The 16,445-nt window shown below is 42.3% G+C and overlaps 2 protein-coding genes across 2 annotated transcripts; both read left to right on the forward strand.

The window, feature by feature from the left end:
* Positions 1 to 642: 642 nt before the first annotated feature.
* dhdh.1 (dihydrodiol dehydrogenase, tandem duplicate 1) lies at positions 643 to 3,940 on the forward strand (the record flags this gene model as incomplete). The annotated part of the gene is made up of 7 exons (XM_083969242.1): positions 643 to 732; positions 862 to 973; positions 1,053 to 1,216; positions 1,771 to 2,023; positions 2,602 to 2,726; positions 2,875 to 3,025; positions 3,309 to 3,940. 7 exons carry the CDS (start codon positions 643 to 645, stop codon positions 3,416 to 3,418), a joined length of 1,005 nt encoding a protein of 334 aa, XP_083825368.1. The 3' UTR covers positions 3,419 to 3,940.
* Positions 3,941 to 5,151: 1,211 nt separating this feature from the next.
* Positions 5,152 to 16,274, forward strand: dhdh.2 (dihydrodiol dehydrogenase, tandem duplicate 2). The gene is made up of 8 exons (XM_083969243.1): positions 5,152 to 5,276; positions 6,065 to 6,176; positions 6,395 to 6,427; positions 13,924 to 14,054; positions 14,566 to 14,818; positions 15,339 to 15,463; positions 15,619 to 15,769; positions 16,011 to 16,274. The coding sequence occupies exons 1-8, from the start codon at positions 5,187 to 5,189 to the stop codon at positions 16,118 to 16,120; spliced, it is 1,005 nt and encodes a 334-aa protein (XP_083825369.1). The 5' UTR covers positions 5,152 to 5,186; the 3' UTR covers positions 16,121 to 16,274.
* Positions 16,275 to 16,445: the final 171 nt, after the last annotated feature.

The following is a 16,445-nucleotide window of genomic DNA, read 5'->3' on the forward strand; positions in this document are numbered from 1 at the left end:
ACTGCCTGTCTGGCTAAACGGATAATATTTAGCTCAAGGGCAACTTAGCTGATGCTTTTCCATAGTCATCCTGGCTCAGCTTATACTGGCCAGTTGAATTGCCCTGCTGTGGGCTCCGTGAGCATGTGAACCCAGCATATCTATTCATCCTAGAAACCTCAACGAGACTCTGGTTTAATCATTGGCCTCTGTGTGGCTGTAAAACCATCGCAGGCTAATCAGTGTCTCTCTCAGCAGCAAACAAAACTGTTCTTGTTTCTAATACTTGACCTGTGCTGATCTGATCTTAGGGCAAGGTGAAACCTCACCCCAGCCTTAAACATTAAACTATGTAACTTCCTTTCCCCTGTGTGTGTGTGTTAATGATGGCAGAGAGCCCCATGTGATTACACATTGCTGGAGCCAACTGGTGCAAACCACCTCAGCCTGGACTGAAAGGCCGGTATCAGCAACAACACAACAAGGAAAGAGAGGTGACACAGCCTGCCCTCCCCAGCATATAAATGCAGACTGGTGCTAAGGCACGACAGTTCAGTGCATTCCTTTCCTTGAACCTGCACCTTTGTCAAGGTCACAACTCGCCAACGGCTCTGATCTTTACTGAAGCATCACCTTGCTCATTTGTCGCCTTACCAATTCAACATGGCAACCCGATGGGGACTCTGCGGTGCTGGGAAGATCAGTCATGACTTCAGTGTGGCCATGAAGACTCTGTCTCCTGGAGATCATCAGGTACTCAGGTGCAAATTAGCTCACTACACTTTATTGTCACACAAGATGTCAACCTTTGGAGTGAGCAGAGCTGCTGAGAGAGCAACACCGTGATGAATGCCCCACTGTGTTTTTCTCCCCCATGTGCAGATAGCAGTCATCGCATCAAGGAGCCTGGATTGTGCCAAAGAGTTTGCCAAGAAGCATGGCATTCCTAAGGCTTATGGCAGCTACGAGGAACTAGCCAACGACCCAGACATTGGTGAGTCAGTAGTAAGAAACAGCTTGTGTTTAAAGGCAGAAACAAGGGCATGTTGGAGTTACTGTTTGTGTCCTCATAGACATTGTGTACCTGGGAGTGTTGCACACGGAGCACTGGAGAGTTGGTCTGCTGTTCCTCAAGGCTGGAAAGAACGTGTTGTGTGAAAAACCTTTCGCTATGAACTCCAGACAAGTGAAAGACCTCGTCACTGCAGCTAAGAAAAACAATGTCTTCTTGATGGAGGTAGGTAAGATTTAAAGGTTGTAGTCATTTCCTTAGTGGCCACCTGCAGGAGTTTTCTATAGGTTCAGTTATGGTGCCAGAATTTATGTTTGGCTTCAAAAACTGGGAGCAAAAAAGTAAACAGTTCGCACACTGCAGGGCTCCAGTGCTCAATATAATTTATTAAAGTGACGTTTGGCTACAAAAACTGGAAAGATAGAATAGAATCTCTTGTGATATTTCATATAAATGCAGAAAGTGGATTTGGATCTTGATGCCATGCGGTTATCTAATAATCCGTATGTGAGGCTGCTGCAAACTCCTCACACATCCATGCTGAACCTTAAAACAGCAGTTGTGACATTTCAGAAAACCCTCCTTCCTGGCTGCTGGATTTGAAGTCATGTACTGCGAGTATTTATGGCTCATGATACAAGGGAAACATCTTGTCATGTCATGTTTGACCAGCACATCAGTAGTCATACAGTGGTAATAAACTACTGCTCATGTGCAACTCCAGTTTAAACATTGACCCACAGTGGTGCTGTGTTGTCACCTCTGTCCTTCCATCCCAGGCCATCTGGTCCCGATGCTTCCCTGTTCATGCTGAGGTGCGCAGGCTGCTGGCGGAGGAGGCAGTAGGGGAGGTGAAGCTGGTGAAGGCCTACTTCGGCTCCCCCCAGCTCCACATCCCACGCTCGGTGGAGAAGGAGCTGGGCGGAGGAGCGCTGCTGGACATCGGCGTGTACTGCCTGCAGTTTGTGCTGATGGTGTTTAACGGAGAGAGGCCAGAGTCCATCCAGGCCACGGGGGTGCTACTCGACTCAGGTATGATTCAGCACATAGGGCCATGCAGCATAAGTGTGAATGTGGATTAGTATTATTAACCACATTGTGTCAATCAGTGATCATGTACTGTTTATACAGTGCAGGACAACAGGGGAAAAGAAGAATCTCTTGTGAGACGCAGGAGAAACTTAGGCAGAAAATCACATTTCCTAAATGAACTGTCCAAAATGTAAACACCTCGGGGAAGAATTCATCACACAGAAAATCCCACACTTATCTTTGAAATGTCAGACTAATCCAAATCCTCCCCAGAGAATACAGTATTACTGTAAAACTGGCAGGGGGATATGTGACTAAATGTCTGTACGCAGTCACACCATACATATAATGAGAATTTCCATTTATGAAATTTAATCATTTTTAAATTTTAAGAAAATGACATCGTGGCAGTAAAGTTGAACAGAACTGGACTGAGACCTCACTGAAGTCTGCTGGTAAAAATGTCCTGAAGTGAACTGAACTGGAAACTGGAATTTAAACTCTATTGACATCAGTATTGTTAGCATTCATTCATTCATTTTCCATTCACTGGATTTGACAGAGACTTTTTTTGGCAGGAGTGGATGAATCAGTGGTGGTGGTGATGAAGTTTTCCAGGAAGAGGATGGCCTTCTGTTCCTTTTCAATCGCTACTCGACTTCCAAACGATGCTGTCATCAGCGGCACTAAAGGCTCTATTAAAGTGCGCTTTGCTCATCCTCTTCAGGAACATTTTACTTGATTAAGAAATGATTGAGATGTGTGAACACTACAATAACCCATAATTACTTTGACATTTAATTAAATACTACTATTTATGAGGTTGAGTGATTTCCTTTTTTACCCTCCAGGTTCTGGGCCCCATGCACTGCCCCACCACACTAGTGGTGAACGACAAGGAGACAGAGTACCCTCTTCCTGAACCATGCCTCCCTCTGAATTTCACCAACAGCACCGGGCTTCGCTATGAGGCAGAGGAAGTGAGACAGTGCCTGCTTAAGGGTAGGACATGATAAAAGGAACGTTGTCTTCAAATAGATGGAGTTGTTTGAACACATTGCACTCCTGGAGCTTGACATGAATGCAGGCATCAGGCTGTTATCAGTAATTGGAAAGTCCTTTAGTTTGTTTGAATTGATTTAGCTCCCTCTTATAATTTACACAATCTTTACATCCTTGCTTTGACATAATTTATGAATGTGCATGACTTAACTGTCTGTGCTTATAAACAGCTGTGCATTTGTGGCACGTTTGGTTTTCCTATTAAACTCCTCTTCATCTGCAGGACTTAAGGAGAGCCCACGGATGCCTCTGGCAGAGTCTGTCTTGCTGACAGAGATCATGGACGAAATCAGGAAACAGGTGGGAGTTGTCTTCAGCCAGGACAGCCAGTGACATCACTCGAAGCCGAGCTGTTTCACCTGACCTAAACCTACTCAAATGGAACGGAGGAAGCTGCTTGGGGAAGGTGTTTGGATCTTTGTAATAGGCAGATCACTCATGGCATTGTGACAAAGTCAGTGACACTGAGAATAACATTTTCAGCTGCCACTGAGTTAAAGATACAGCCAGTAAATTATTGGAAGACGTACTGTACATCACGTGTGCATTTACCACTATTGTTACTGAGTTTGTTCTCTTTATATTCTTCTTATCCTAGGACACAGCCATGATTGCTCCAAACACAGTAATTCTACCTCAGAGTCAAAATGTAAAGTCACATTGTATATTCTTAAATCACACAGTGTTGAAAATAGGCCAAAACATGTTTCACAGCAGACAGATCACAATGTAAACAAACTGAGCGACCATGTTGTGTGTCACCATCCTGTAATCAAGTCTTAGGCCCTTTAAAGACAAACCCAGCTGTCACTGTGAGATGTGTGATTGATGAATCCAATAAAGGACTGATTGTAAGAGCCATGTTTCATTTCAAATATTATCCACTCGCAGGAGAGAAGTAGACTTCGAGTGGCACATTTGAATCAAAGTGTTCTGTCATGTCTGCCCCTTGCAGCGGTCTACAAATAGATTCATGCTCTCTCCGTACAAAAATAGGTTGCACTGTCTGCTTTTCAAGGTTAGGACGGAGAAAGGCCTTTATGAGTCAGCAAAGAGCACAGCTCAATTAATACTTGTTCTCGACCCTTTGGACTCAATTTCTCTCTTGGTCATAGCTACACAATGAAGCCCATTACAAAAATGGCACATTTCTAAAGATGTAGACTTAATTGATATTGATTAGGCTAATGCAAAAGAAGAAAAACATCACTTTATGAGGGAATTATAATTATTTAAACACATATTTCTGTTTCAGTATTTCAGCCGAACCTTCTCTATTTATGGACTAAAATAAATGGACTGCCCAGATTCAAGCCATGATAAACAGCAGCCTTTTCCAAAATGTCCCTGTGCACTTGAAGCGACTATTTTGTATTTTTGACCTCTGACCTTAAACCACTCTTGGTGATTACATTCACAAAAAAAATATCTATCCTGATCAAAGTAATACAAGAGATGCACTGGGGGGTGAATATATAAATAATAGATTTGAATAGTTTTTTTGTTTCCATAATATACACTCACATTAGACTACAGTATCTCAAGAAATAAAAGTGAGATTAAACACTTGACCAATAAATGAAAAAATAAATGAATGAAATAAATGAAAATGTAAAGAAGAATTCACACTATTTATCAGTGGAGAAATAAAAGTAGGCTATGGTGAAAGACTAATTGTGAAATAGTAAAGATCTGATTTAAATGAAGGAATATAAAGTGATGACAATAATAAATGACAATCATTAGTAGTGAATGATAATGTTACAAAATAAAAAGAAAAGAAAAGAAAGAAAGGGGAGCATGGAGCTTCTCACAATATCGAGGGCAGAGACTGTTGAACATTATCTGGAGGTCACGTTTTCGCTCTGTAAACAAAAAACATGACCATCGTGTCATTTTTGTGCAACGTCACACACTGAAAACTAATACTGAGTCTCCCCCTTGTGGCAGAGAGCGGCCACTGTCATACACTCCTCCTGTCTAAAAGGCTCCGTCTGTAGAGACACACTATTGGGCCGCACTCACTACGTTTCAGTGACGCCTAATTTGCAGCTCTGCTCCTCTGAGCTCCTCCCATTCATTCGACCTCACTTCTTCCAATATGGCAACCAGGTGGGGAATCTGCAGCGCTGGGAAGATTAGTCATGACTTCACCGTGGCTCTGAAAACTCTGCCTACCGAGGACCATCAGGTACCAGTATCAGTGGGTGTAATAGTGTAGTAGACAACAGTGATCACAACTCAGGACTCACTTAGGCTCTTCCGCGAGGACAGTGTTATGTAGCCTATTACTTCCTGCTGTTGATTTTAAGTCATGTCAAAAGACCTGTATAAATTATGCACACACAATGTTGAGCATCTGAAACGTGCAGTTTAAACGAGCAGAGGGGTGCATACCGATCAGTGAACACTGCAAGCCAAAATCTGCAGGTGTCCTTCATGTTTGCGCATTAAAGATTTCCTTAGCCCATATTCCAATAAATACGGTATTTGTGCAGCTGTAGTTTTTAGGCATGTACAGTAGGCAACAATAATCTAAATCATTATTGTATTGTCTATAATCATCAAATCAACATTCATTTACAATAATCAAATCAATGCACACTCAAAACAAGCCTTAGATAATACAATTGCATAATGAAAAAAAAAATGCAGCATTAAAAACTAAAAGGCTTAAATTAAATCTCTCACTCTCCAGAATGAATGTAAGTGGGAGAGAGCTATTTCATCTATTAAACAATGTTTGTCTGCATCCATTCACCAAAAGCTGTGGAAGGCAGAGTTCTTTACCAACATGATATTATGTGTATTATTGGACTGTGCAGGAAAAATTCATAAACCCAATTACATGGCCTCATTTTATAAGACAATAATGTGTCCATAGAGTTTGGAGGATATCAGCAGTGGGGTGCACAATCCTGCAAGAGTGTGGTGTGTCTTTTTTATTAGAGTGGGTATAATTATCTGAAACTGTTACAGGTTGTGGCTGTGGCAGCTCGCAAGTTGGAGGATGCAAATGAGTTTGCCAGGAAGCACAACATCTCTCGAGCATATGGCAGCTACGAGGAGCTGGCCAGAGATCCAGATATTGGTCAGTTCCTGTCCTTCTAGGGTCAGTTTTAATTGGTTGATGATGGTTGAATGCATCTGGCATTTCAAACACTTTGTGCCACTGGATGTGTTGGGTTGAGACTCAACAACAAAGCAAAACCCTGGACCTCTGGTGGATCACCACTAATTTCCAATTTAGTTTCTGTGTCTTCCTACTACAGGAAGTTCTCTGATCTGTGTGTGTGGATGTGTGTGCAGATGTGGTGTATGTTGGAGTTATCCACCCCTACTGTAGTGGCAAACGTAGATTTAATTCCAAAACCACTCGATTTATTAGCAGTAGTCTGGTACAGCTGGCTCGACGCGTATGTTACTGTCTTGTGTTCCTTAACTACTCACAAACCACCGGAGAGTCAGGTCGTAGTTTCGTTGTTTTATTTCTCGTTGCAGAATCCAGGTATTTCCATTAATACACACCATTCCAAGCTTCTCTTGGCTTTCACAACGGTCCACAACAGTAACATCTGAAATTGACGGTCAAAAAACCTTTTTTCCCTGTACTTATTACTCTGCTAATCCACGTCTTGTACTTTTCACAAGTTCTTCAAAACAAAACAATGCGCATGCGCATGCATGAGCAGCGCCTACTTCAGGTGCTGTGGTAAATTTTACCTCTATGCAATAAAAGGCAGTAATGTGATAACACAACCAAACTAATATAAAACACGCTATAATCTACAGTAAAACTCTCAACTTTCTTTAACATAATATTGGCTCCTACATATTCCAGCCCCTAATTGGAAGGCAGTAAGGCTTTCAATTACTTACACAATAACTCAAAGGAGCCAACAATATACAGTAAATATAAACACACAAAGTGTACATTTTTATCCCTTTTTTTTTGTATTTCAATGTGTCACTTAAGAGTCTTTATGAGTCATTTTCACATACAAGACACAGTTTTTCAACAGGTCTTTCCAGAGTGTTTGATTTTGTTTTAACCAACACTCTGCGCACAAGTCCTTTTGCATCTGGAAGAGTTTGGATGACACGACCTAAAACCCAAGAATTTCTTGGTGCAGAGTCATCAACAATCATTACTACGTCTCCAGGAGTGAGGTTCTGTTTCACTTGGGTCCATTTTTGACGCTCCTGTAGAAGAGGAAGATATTCACGTACCCACCGCTTCCAGAACAGGTCCGCTAGGTACTGTACCTGCTTCCACCTTCTTCGTGAATACAGATCCTCTTTCTCAAACAGTCCAGGTGGCAGCAACGGCTGCCGTTTCAGCAAGAGGAGGTGATTGGGGGTCAAAGCTTCGAGGTCATTCAGATCGTCAGATGATGTTGTGATTGGCCTGTCATTTATTATTGCTTCAATCTCACACATCAGGGTCTGCAGGGACTCATCATCTACCGTTTGTTCTTTGAGTATGGACTTCAGGAGTTTCCTCACTGACCGTATTTGCCTTTCCCAAATACCTCCAAAGTGTGAGCCTGTAGGAGGATTGAAAATCCACTCTACTTCCCTTTGTCTGAGTGTGTCTTGTATTTTGTCTTGATTCCAATGTTGTATGGCATCGCGTAGTTCTCGTTCTGCAGCAACAAAATTGGTGCCATTGTCTGAACGAATTATGGATACCTGACCTCTTCTGCACATGAATCTTCTGATTGCATTCAAACATGAGTCAGTGTCTAATGAATGTGCAATCTCTATATGCACGGCTCTTGTAGTTAGACATGTGAATAATACTCCGTATCTCTTCACAGTTGAACGTCCTCTTTTAACCAAAAACGGTCCAAAATAGTCTGTGCCAACATGTGTGAATGGTGGCTTGTCTGGCTGAAGTCTGTCTTTGGGCAGGTCAGCCATTTTTTGTTCCTTTCCCCTTGATTTGACCTTTCTGCAGATGACACATCTTGATAGAAATTTTCTTACAGTGGAATTTGCAGTGGGGATCCAAAATCTTTGGCGCAGCTGGGATAACATATAGTTTCTTCCACAGTGTCCAATTCTTTCATGTGTATCTCTCAGTATCAGAGTGGTGATGTGAGAGTCTTTAGGTATGATAACTGGGTGCATAGCCTCTGCTGGCATGCAGGACTTGCCAAGACGGCCTCCGACTCTTAACAATCCGTCTTGAAGCAATGGATCGAGTTTACACAGAGGGCTGCTTTTCTTTACGTTATGGTTTCCTTTTTTCAAACTTGAGACTTCATCGTTAAACTTTTGGTTTTGACAGAAACTGATTATCTCATGCTCTGCTCTTTTTAAGTCTTCAACAGTTAGAGCTATTTTAGCTGCTGTTGCTTTGTAGGCTTGTATCTGCTCTTTAGCCTGTTGTCTCTCTTTGTCAGTGCTGTCTTTGTTTAGCAACTCCATTTTCTGTTTCCTGATTTGCATGAGTATTTCCTTGAGCTTGAGCATCCATGCCACAGCCTTTTTTAATTTGTACCAGCTAGAATAGTGGTGAATGAGCTTGTTTACAGGGTCTGTGCTTTCAGCTGCAGTGATGAGGTTAGTGGTAACTGACTTTCTTACCTCTGTATCATCCTCTTTAACCTCCAGCTGTTGCGGTTTCTGTGGCCACAGACACTCTGGTTCTTGCAAAAATGATGGACCTTCAATCCAGCTGAGGTTGCTCATTAGCTTGGCTGCTGTTTGGCCTCTGGATGCGCAGTCAGCTGGGTTTGTTGCTGTACTGATATAGCTCCATTGTGCTGGCTTGGTCAATTCCCGAATAATGGAGATCCTATTGGCTACAAAAGTCTTGAATCTACGAGTGTTGTTCTCGATGTACTTCAAGACAGTTGTACTGTCTGTCCAGTATGCTGATTTCTGGAGTACCATTTGAAGTTCTTTTTTCAGCATTTTGTCAATGTTCACGGCTACTACTGCTGCTGTTAACTCCATTCGTGGAATTGTCATTTGTTTTAAGGGTGCAACCCTTGATTTTCCTAGCAGGAATGTGCAGTGTACTCGTCCTTCACTATTTGTTAGTCTGAGATATGATACGGTCCCGTATCCACTCTCGCTTGCGTCTGCAAAATGATGAAGTTGGGCTGTTACAACATCTCCGAATCCTGCAGGCTTTAAACATCTTCTTACAGTGAATGTAGACAGCTGCTTCAAATCATTTAGCCATGCAAACCACTTCTGAGCAAGCTTGTCTGGAACAGGCTCATCCCAGGTGAGTTTTTCTTTGATCAGCTGCTGCAGCAGTGTTTTTGCAGGGAGGGTGAACGGGGACAGAAACCCTAGAGGATCATAGATGGAACTCACTGTAGATAGGATTCCTCTTCTTGTGACAGGTTTATCCTGTACTATGATTCTGAACCTGAATGAGTCTGATTCTATGCACCACAGAACTCCAAGCGCTCTTTCGATTGGAAGTGCATCTTTACTCAAATCAACTGCTCTTACCTCTTTGGCTCTCTCATCTTCTGGCACAAACGCCAAAAACTCCCTGCTATTGCTTATCCACTTTGTTAAGTTGAATCCTCCTGAGGAACATAGTGCTTTGAGGTCTTTGTACAAGGAGATGGCTTGAGCTGCGCGCTTGACAGACTGCAAGCAGTCATCAATGTAGAAGTTATTGAGGATAGTATCCACAGCCTCTGGTGATGCTTTGATGCAGTTGTCTTGTGCTGTCCTTCTTAGGGCATAGTTTGCACATGATGGGGAGGATGTAGCGCCAAATAAGTGCACAGTCATTTTATATTCCTCCATGTCCTGTTCAATATTTCCCTCAGGCCACCATAGGAAGCGCATGAGGTCTGTGTCTTCTTCAGGGACTTTTACCTGGTAATACATCGCTTCAATGTCTGCCATTATAGCGACGTCCTCCTTCCTGAAGCGTGTTAACACTCCAACCAGGGAGTTCGCAAGATCTGGGCCCTGCAGAAGCTCATTATTCAGTGAAGTTCCTTGGAAGCCAGCCCCGCAGTCAAAGACCACACGTAGCTTTCTCTTTTGAGGATGATAAACGCCGTGATGCGGGACGTACCATAATTTACCATCCTGGCGGCTTAGCTGGTTCTGTGCGACTTTGACTGCGTAACCCTTTTCACTCATATCCTTCACGAAGACGCTGTACTCTTGACGGAAGTCAGGATTCCTTTTGAATTTCCTCTTCAGTGTAAGAGCTCTTTGTACAGCAACGCTGTGATTGTTGGGCATTGTGACAACAGCCTTCTTCTTTGGTAGACCAATGACATAATGACCTTCAGCGTGGTAAGTAGAGTCTGTCACACAGCTCATAAACTGTTGATCCTCCTGTGACATTTCCGCCTTTTCATCACACAGACATTCTGGAAAATCATGATTGTACTGCTGTAACAAAAGCTGCTCTACATTCTCCACTGATATGCGGTTTACTGTAGCTTGTGAATGTCCACCATTTTCTAAGTCAGTGTTTGTGTGATCTCTCAGTGGACCATTGACTGTCCATCCAAGAGCAGTTCTGACGGCATATGGCCCATTGCCCTTACTGTTGATCACATGCCATGGCTCTAATGCTTTGTGCACATTGCTCCCGATGAGAAGTCCAACATCTGCATTAATGCTGGGTATCCTGACCTCGCTAAGATATGACCATTTTTCTATATCTTCCTGTGTTGGAATGTTTTCTCTTGACACCGGGATGCTTTTCTGTGTATATACTTTGGGCAAGTCAATGAAGTTGTTGCTGTCAATCCCACTGACTTCCAGATCTGTGAGCAGATAGCTTTCCACTTGATGCTTAGGGCTCATGGTTTTCAGCTCCAGTTCAGTACGTCTGCCTTGTAGGTTCAACTGTCTGGCAAGTGTGTTGGTGCAAAATGTGGCAGAGCTACCTGGATCCATAAAGGCGTAGGTCTCCACTACTTTGCTGCCTTTCTTTGCCTTCACCTGCACTGGTACAATTGAGAGAATGCAGTCGTCCCCAGCCCCAGTATATGCACTTGTTTCGACACTGGCAGCCACCGACACGCTTGAGGCTGCTGAGCTTGTGGCTGCACCATCCTGCACTTTTGCCTCGGCTACTTGTGAAGTGGTGGAACTCTCTTGTTTTGCAAAATGTAACATAGTAGGATGTTTCAAAGCACAAACACTACATGTCATCCTTTTCTTACAGTCTTTACTCACGTGTCCTTTAGTTAAGCATCCAAAGCATAGTCCTGCTTTCCTGAGGAAGTCAATTTTTTCCTTATGCGGACTGCCTATTATCTTTTGACACTCCTCCAGAGTGTGATGTCTTTCGCAGAACAAACATGGTTTACTGAAGGCACTGTTGGGGCGTGTCGTTTCAGCTTTTGTCTTTTGCGTAGCAAATTCCTCAATTTTAACTGGAGTAGCATTAATGACAAAACTACTTCCCTTTTTTCCTTCTGGTTTTGTGCGTCGCTTGATGTCAAACTTTCCTTTGTCCTTCTTGTCATCTGCTGTTCCCTCCAGCAGGTTGCCAAACAGTGGATCTGTGGTGACTTTAGCTTGCTTGTCCACAAACTTTACAAGATCAGCGAACTTGGCTCTTCTTCCACGCTGCTCCTGTACCTCATATGCCTGGGCACGCCACTTTTCCATGAGCTTGTATGGCAACTTTGATGCCACAACCCTCATATTAGTTGGGTTGTCTAGCTCATCCATGAATTCAACATCATCCATAGTGTTGCGACAGCTCAGAAGAAATAATGAGAAAGCTCTGAGTGCTTTGCCGTCTTCTGACTTGATTTTAGGCCACTTAAATGCCTTTTCCATTAAAGCAGAAGCTATTTTGACTTCATTTCCATAATGTTCTTGCAAGAGTCTCAATGCTTGATCATATCCACGACTTGCTGGCATATGCTGGCAGCTCTTTACCAAGTCTCGTGGTTCACCCCTTGTGTATTGCTCTAAAAAGTACAGCTTGTCTGCATCATTGTCTGTTCTGGAATCAATAGCATGATCAAATGCCTTTATGAAGGATCTAAATTCAAGTGGATCACCATGGAACAAAGGAATGTCTCTTTTTGGTAAGCATGACAACCGTTGGTTTTTTACAAGCAACTCTGTAATATCAGTTTGACGTTTCATCACTCTGTACAACTCAGTTGTGTCGTCATTGTGCTGTCGTGGATCAGCTGCATGTGTAGAACTTGGTCTCTGATGAACACGTACCTTTGGTTTTGTTGCTGGTGGATTTATTGACATCACTGGCCTGTCTCTGTATTTCTGTCTAGGTGGTGATGTATCATGCCTGTTTTGACCATCATTGTAGTCCTGCTGAACTGAATATGATGATGCGGTGGCACCACGCTGATGCTGAGGTGATTCGTAATCTGCGTATATTTTGAGTCGTGCAGCAGAAGCTGCCAGCTCTGTGTCAATCTCTAGTTGTTCTTTGTCCATCTTTAGCTGAGCTTCTTTCAGTACAAGTGCTTGCTTTTCCTTTAATGCTGTTGCCTTTGCAACAAGTGCTGCTCTATTTGCTGCCTCTTTCAGGCGTATTGTAGTAGCTGAAGATGCTGATGAACTTGCTTGACTGCCATGTTTGGAAAACTTGCCAGATTTTTGTTTTGCAGACACATTCGAAACGCTGTCCATTGGAGTTATGTAATTTCCACTTGTCTCAGCCAAGTCTTTATGAAGTTTTACTTCATCAATCCACCTCTCAGCTCTTTTTATGAAGTCTAGGCAAGTGGACATTTTGGGCTCAAGCCAGTAGGTTTGGTCATCCTCACGTTCTTCCCCTCTCAGGTAAAGTTTCACTGACTCGTTGGCTTCAATGAATTCCTCATACAACTTGTAATAACTCCTCATTTCCTTTTGTTCAATATATGTCATGTTATTGTCATCTTCCATGAAACGTTCTATTTGATTTGATTTTGTAGTTAACTGCCTTAATTTGGATCTTCTTGCAGTGATATACTGATGCAGTTTCTCCTCAATACCTTTTTCTGTAGGCATGACTGCCCTCTTGTGGTCATCTTCGGTGACTGCACGTTCCTCATCGTCTTCGATCACTGTACGTTCCTCATCGTCACAACTTTGCGGCTCCGCCATTGCCGTTTGTTACAATGTTTCAATAATGACGTGATGAAACCCAGCTACAGGAACAACAAGGTAACCACTCAGCTTTAACACAGGGATGGTTATCAGGCTTATCCCGGTTACCTTCACCCGGCTGTCCGATCAGAGCCTTGTTTATTCCCACAGCGTTGTCCCCCGCCGCAATACAATCATGTCGGGCGCCGTCTAATTCCTGGATGGGCCGTGTCCGCGACGCGACGTGATCCGGGTCGATGTCAGACAGAGGTTTTTTGACTTGATGTAGTGGCAAACGTAGATTTAATTCCAAAACCACTCGATTTATTAGCAGTAGTCTGGTACAGCTGGCTCGACGCGTATGTTACTGTCTTGTGTTCCTTAACTACTCACAAACCACCGGAGAGTCAGGTCGTAGTTTCGTTGTTTTATTTCTCGTTGCAGAATCCAGGTATTTCCATTAATACACACCATTCCAAGCTTCTCTTGGCTTTCACAACGGTCCACAACAGTAACATCTGAAATTGACGGTCAAAAAACCTTTTTTCCCTGTACTTATTACTCTGCTAATCCACGTCTTGTACTTTTCACAAGTTCTTCAAAACAAAACAATGCGCATGCGCATGCATGAGCAGCGCCTACTTCAGGTGCTGTGGTAAATTTTACCTCTATGCAATAAAAGGCAGTAATGTGATAACACAACCAAACTAATATAAAACACGCTATAATCTACAGTAAAACTCTCAACTTTCTTTAACATAATATTGGCTCCTACACCTACCATCTGAGTGTTTCTCTGCTCTTTACAAATGCCAAGAAGAATGTGCTGTGTGAGAAGCCGCTGGCCATGAACTCCAAGGAAGTGCAGGAGATCTTGGCCTCTGCCAAGAGGAATGACGTCTTCCTCATGGAAGTATGGATGGAGCAAAAACAACCGTTCCCTTCACTGCTCTAAATTCTTCTTCTTATCTGTACATTTATTCTGGGTTCTGGACAATGGTGGTGGTATGATAGTTGATCAAATGCATTACATTCACATTTTGTTTTAATAAGCCTACAATTCTTGCCTACAAATAAGTAGGCTATCATTAATGTTTATCATATTTTACCTCTATTCAAACTTATAGATTCATTTAGTTTTTGCCACCCAAATTCATAGTGGATTTATGTACTCAAATACCTATGTATTTACATATGACTTTTAGGAAATCTTTTCATTATGATTTAATTAGTTAGAAAGGTCAGAAAAGCCAGAAAAACAACAAAATGCATATATTCTACAAAATGTTGAAAATTAGCATAAAATCCTCTTGAATATTTAAAACTTATTTTGAGTTGATTTGTGGGAGTCACTAAATAACAAAACCCTTCCTTGTGCATTTGAAATGCACCTTCATGAACCGCCTCTCGCCCTTTCACTTCAGGCCGTCTGGACCCGTTTTTTCCCAGCCTCTGTGGAGATCAAAAGGCTTCTGGCCCAGGGGGAGGTGGGTGAGGTGAAGATGGTCAGAGCAGAGTTTGGTGCCCCGTTGATGCACATACCAAGAACAGCACAGAAGGAGCTGGGTGGAGGAGCAGTACTGGACATCGGCATCTACTGCCTGCAGTTCATATATATGGTGTATAATGGAGAGAAGCCCGAGTGTATACAAGCCACTGGGGTCTGCCAGGAGACGGGTAAGTAAAACCCAGAGCAGATTAATTTTTTTCCAATGCAACTGACAAATCAGTTAGAATAAGGGGAAGTGTTGCACTTACTCAGTATTAAAACATACCATGTTTGTGGCGTTGTATTGGCAAAAACAAGTGGTTCACTCACTGAATTATGCTCACAGTGACATGACAGTGAAGTATTTTGCTCACATGGAGCCTGCTGGTATCACCCACTCACACAGGCTGACACTGAGTCATTGACCTCACTTGCTGCTGCTTATGTATTAACAGATGGGAATTTTTAAATCAGACCTTGTAGGGCTTGCTCCAGTTGTTTGTGCCAGTATGACACAAACAACTAGATAAGACATCAGATCTTATCTCTGACACTTCTTTTATGGCACAATAAAGTGTTCTTCTTCTTCAGTGTAGAACATAGGATAATGCACTGACACTCTGGTGCATTTTGTTTCATGTCACAAACACATGATTTTTGTTTTACTGACTTCATTTAATGTGCATTTTGTTATATATGTTGTTACAGGGGTGGATGAAACCGTGGTTGTCAGTCTGAAGTTCTCCAAGAACAGGATGGCTGTGTTTACCTGTTCTGCGTGTGTGCAGCTGCCAAATGAGGCCATTATTGTGGGCACAAAGGGTACAATCAAGGTGGATCATCACAGCCAAGCCACATATTCAAAATAAAATTCAAATTGTCTGAAATGTAACTCCAGTTTGCACTGTGCACATTGCACCTTGAGAATTCAATCAAATGTTAAATGTATCTTCTATTAACGTGCTATAATTTTATACACATTTTTCAGGTCCCTGCTCACATGTGGTGCCCCACATCACTGGAGGTGAATGGGAAGGAGACTCAGTATCCGGTGCCTGAACCGTATTTGCCTCTCAATTTCGTCAACAGTACAGGGATGCGTTATGAAGCAGAGGAAGTTCGCCAGTGTTTGCTCAAAGGTACATATTTAAAATGTTTAACTTGTTATAGATAAATAAATTAATGCACTAACACAATATCAAAATATCATTTTTGAATGGATTTCTCCAAGTGCAGGCATTTTGTGATACTTCTTATACACACTTTCAACACCAGGTGGCATCAGAGACACTAAACTCTAAATGGCAATGGTATACTGTTAAGGCAAGTAGTCCTGACAGTACACTGTGTATGTTCTTACACTATGTCTGTTCCATATAGGGCTGAAGGAGAGTGCAGTGATGTCTCATGTGGACTCTCTTCTGCTGGCTGAGGCGGAGGATGAGATCCGAAGGCAGGTGGGAGTGATGTACAGTCAGGACTGCCAGTGAATGTTAAACATAAACTCAAGATTGATTCTGTGTAATTGCATTTTATTACAAATAGAAATGTTATTTTTCCATTGCATTACTTTCAAACACTACAGTGATTAATGTAAAATGTTGTGATACAGTGGAGAATAATAAAGTTAATATTTTAGTGACATCTTTTTTTCCCCCTTTCTTTCTTGTGGCTGACTATGCTTTAGTCTTCAGGTTAAAATATTGGACATATATTTGTAAGCTCTCAGATTCATCACCAACCTATCGACACTTCACTCACACTGTGTAATATTTACATTTTCAATTACATCTTTATGGTTTTTCTGAATTCTAT

Source organism: Trachurus trachurus (assembly GCF_905171665.1).
Source record: "Trachurus trachurus genome assembly, chromosome: 3".
In the NCBI taxonomy this organism is placed as follows: domain Eukaryota; kingdom Metazoa; phylum Chordata; class Actinopteri; order Carangiformes; family Carangidae; genus Trachurus; species Trachurus trachurus.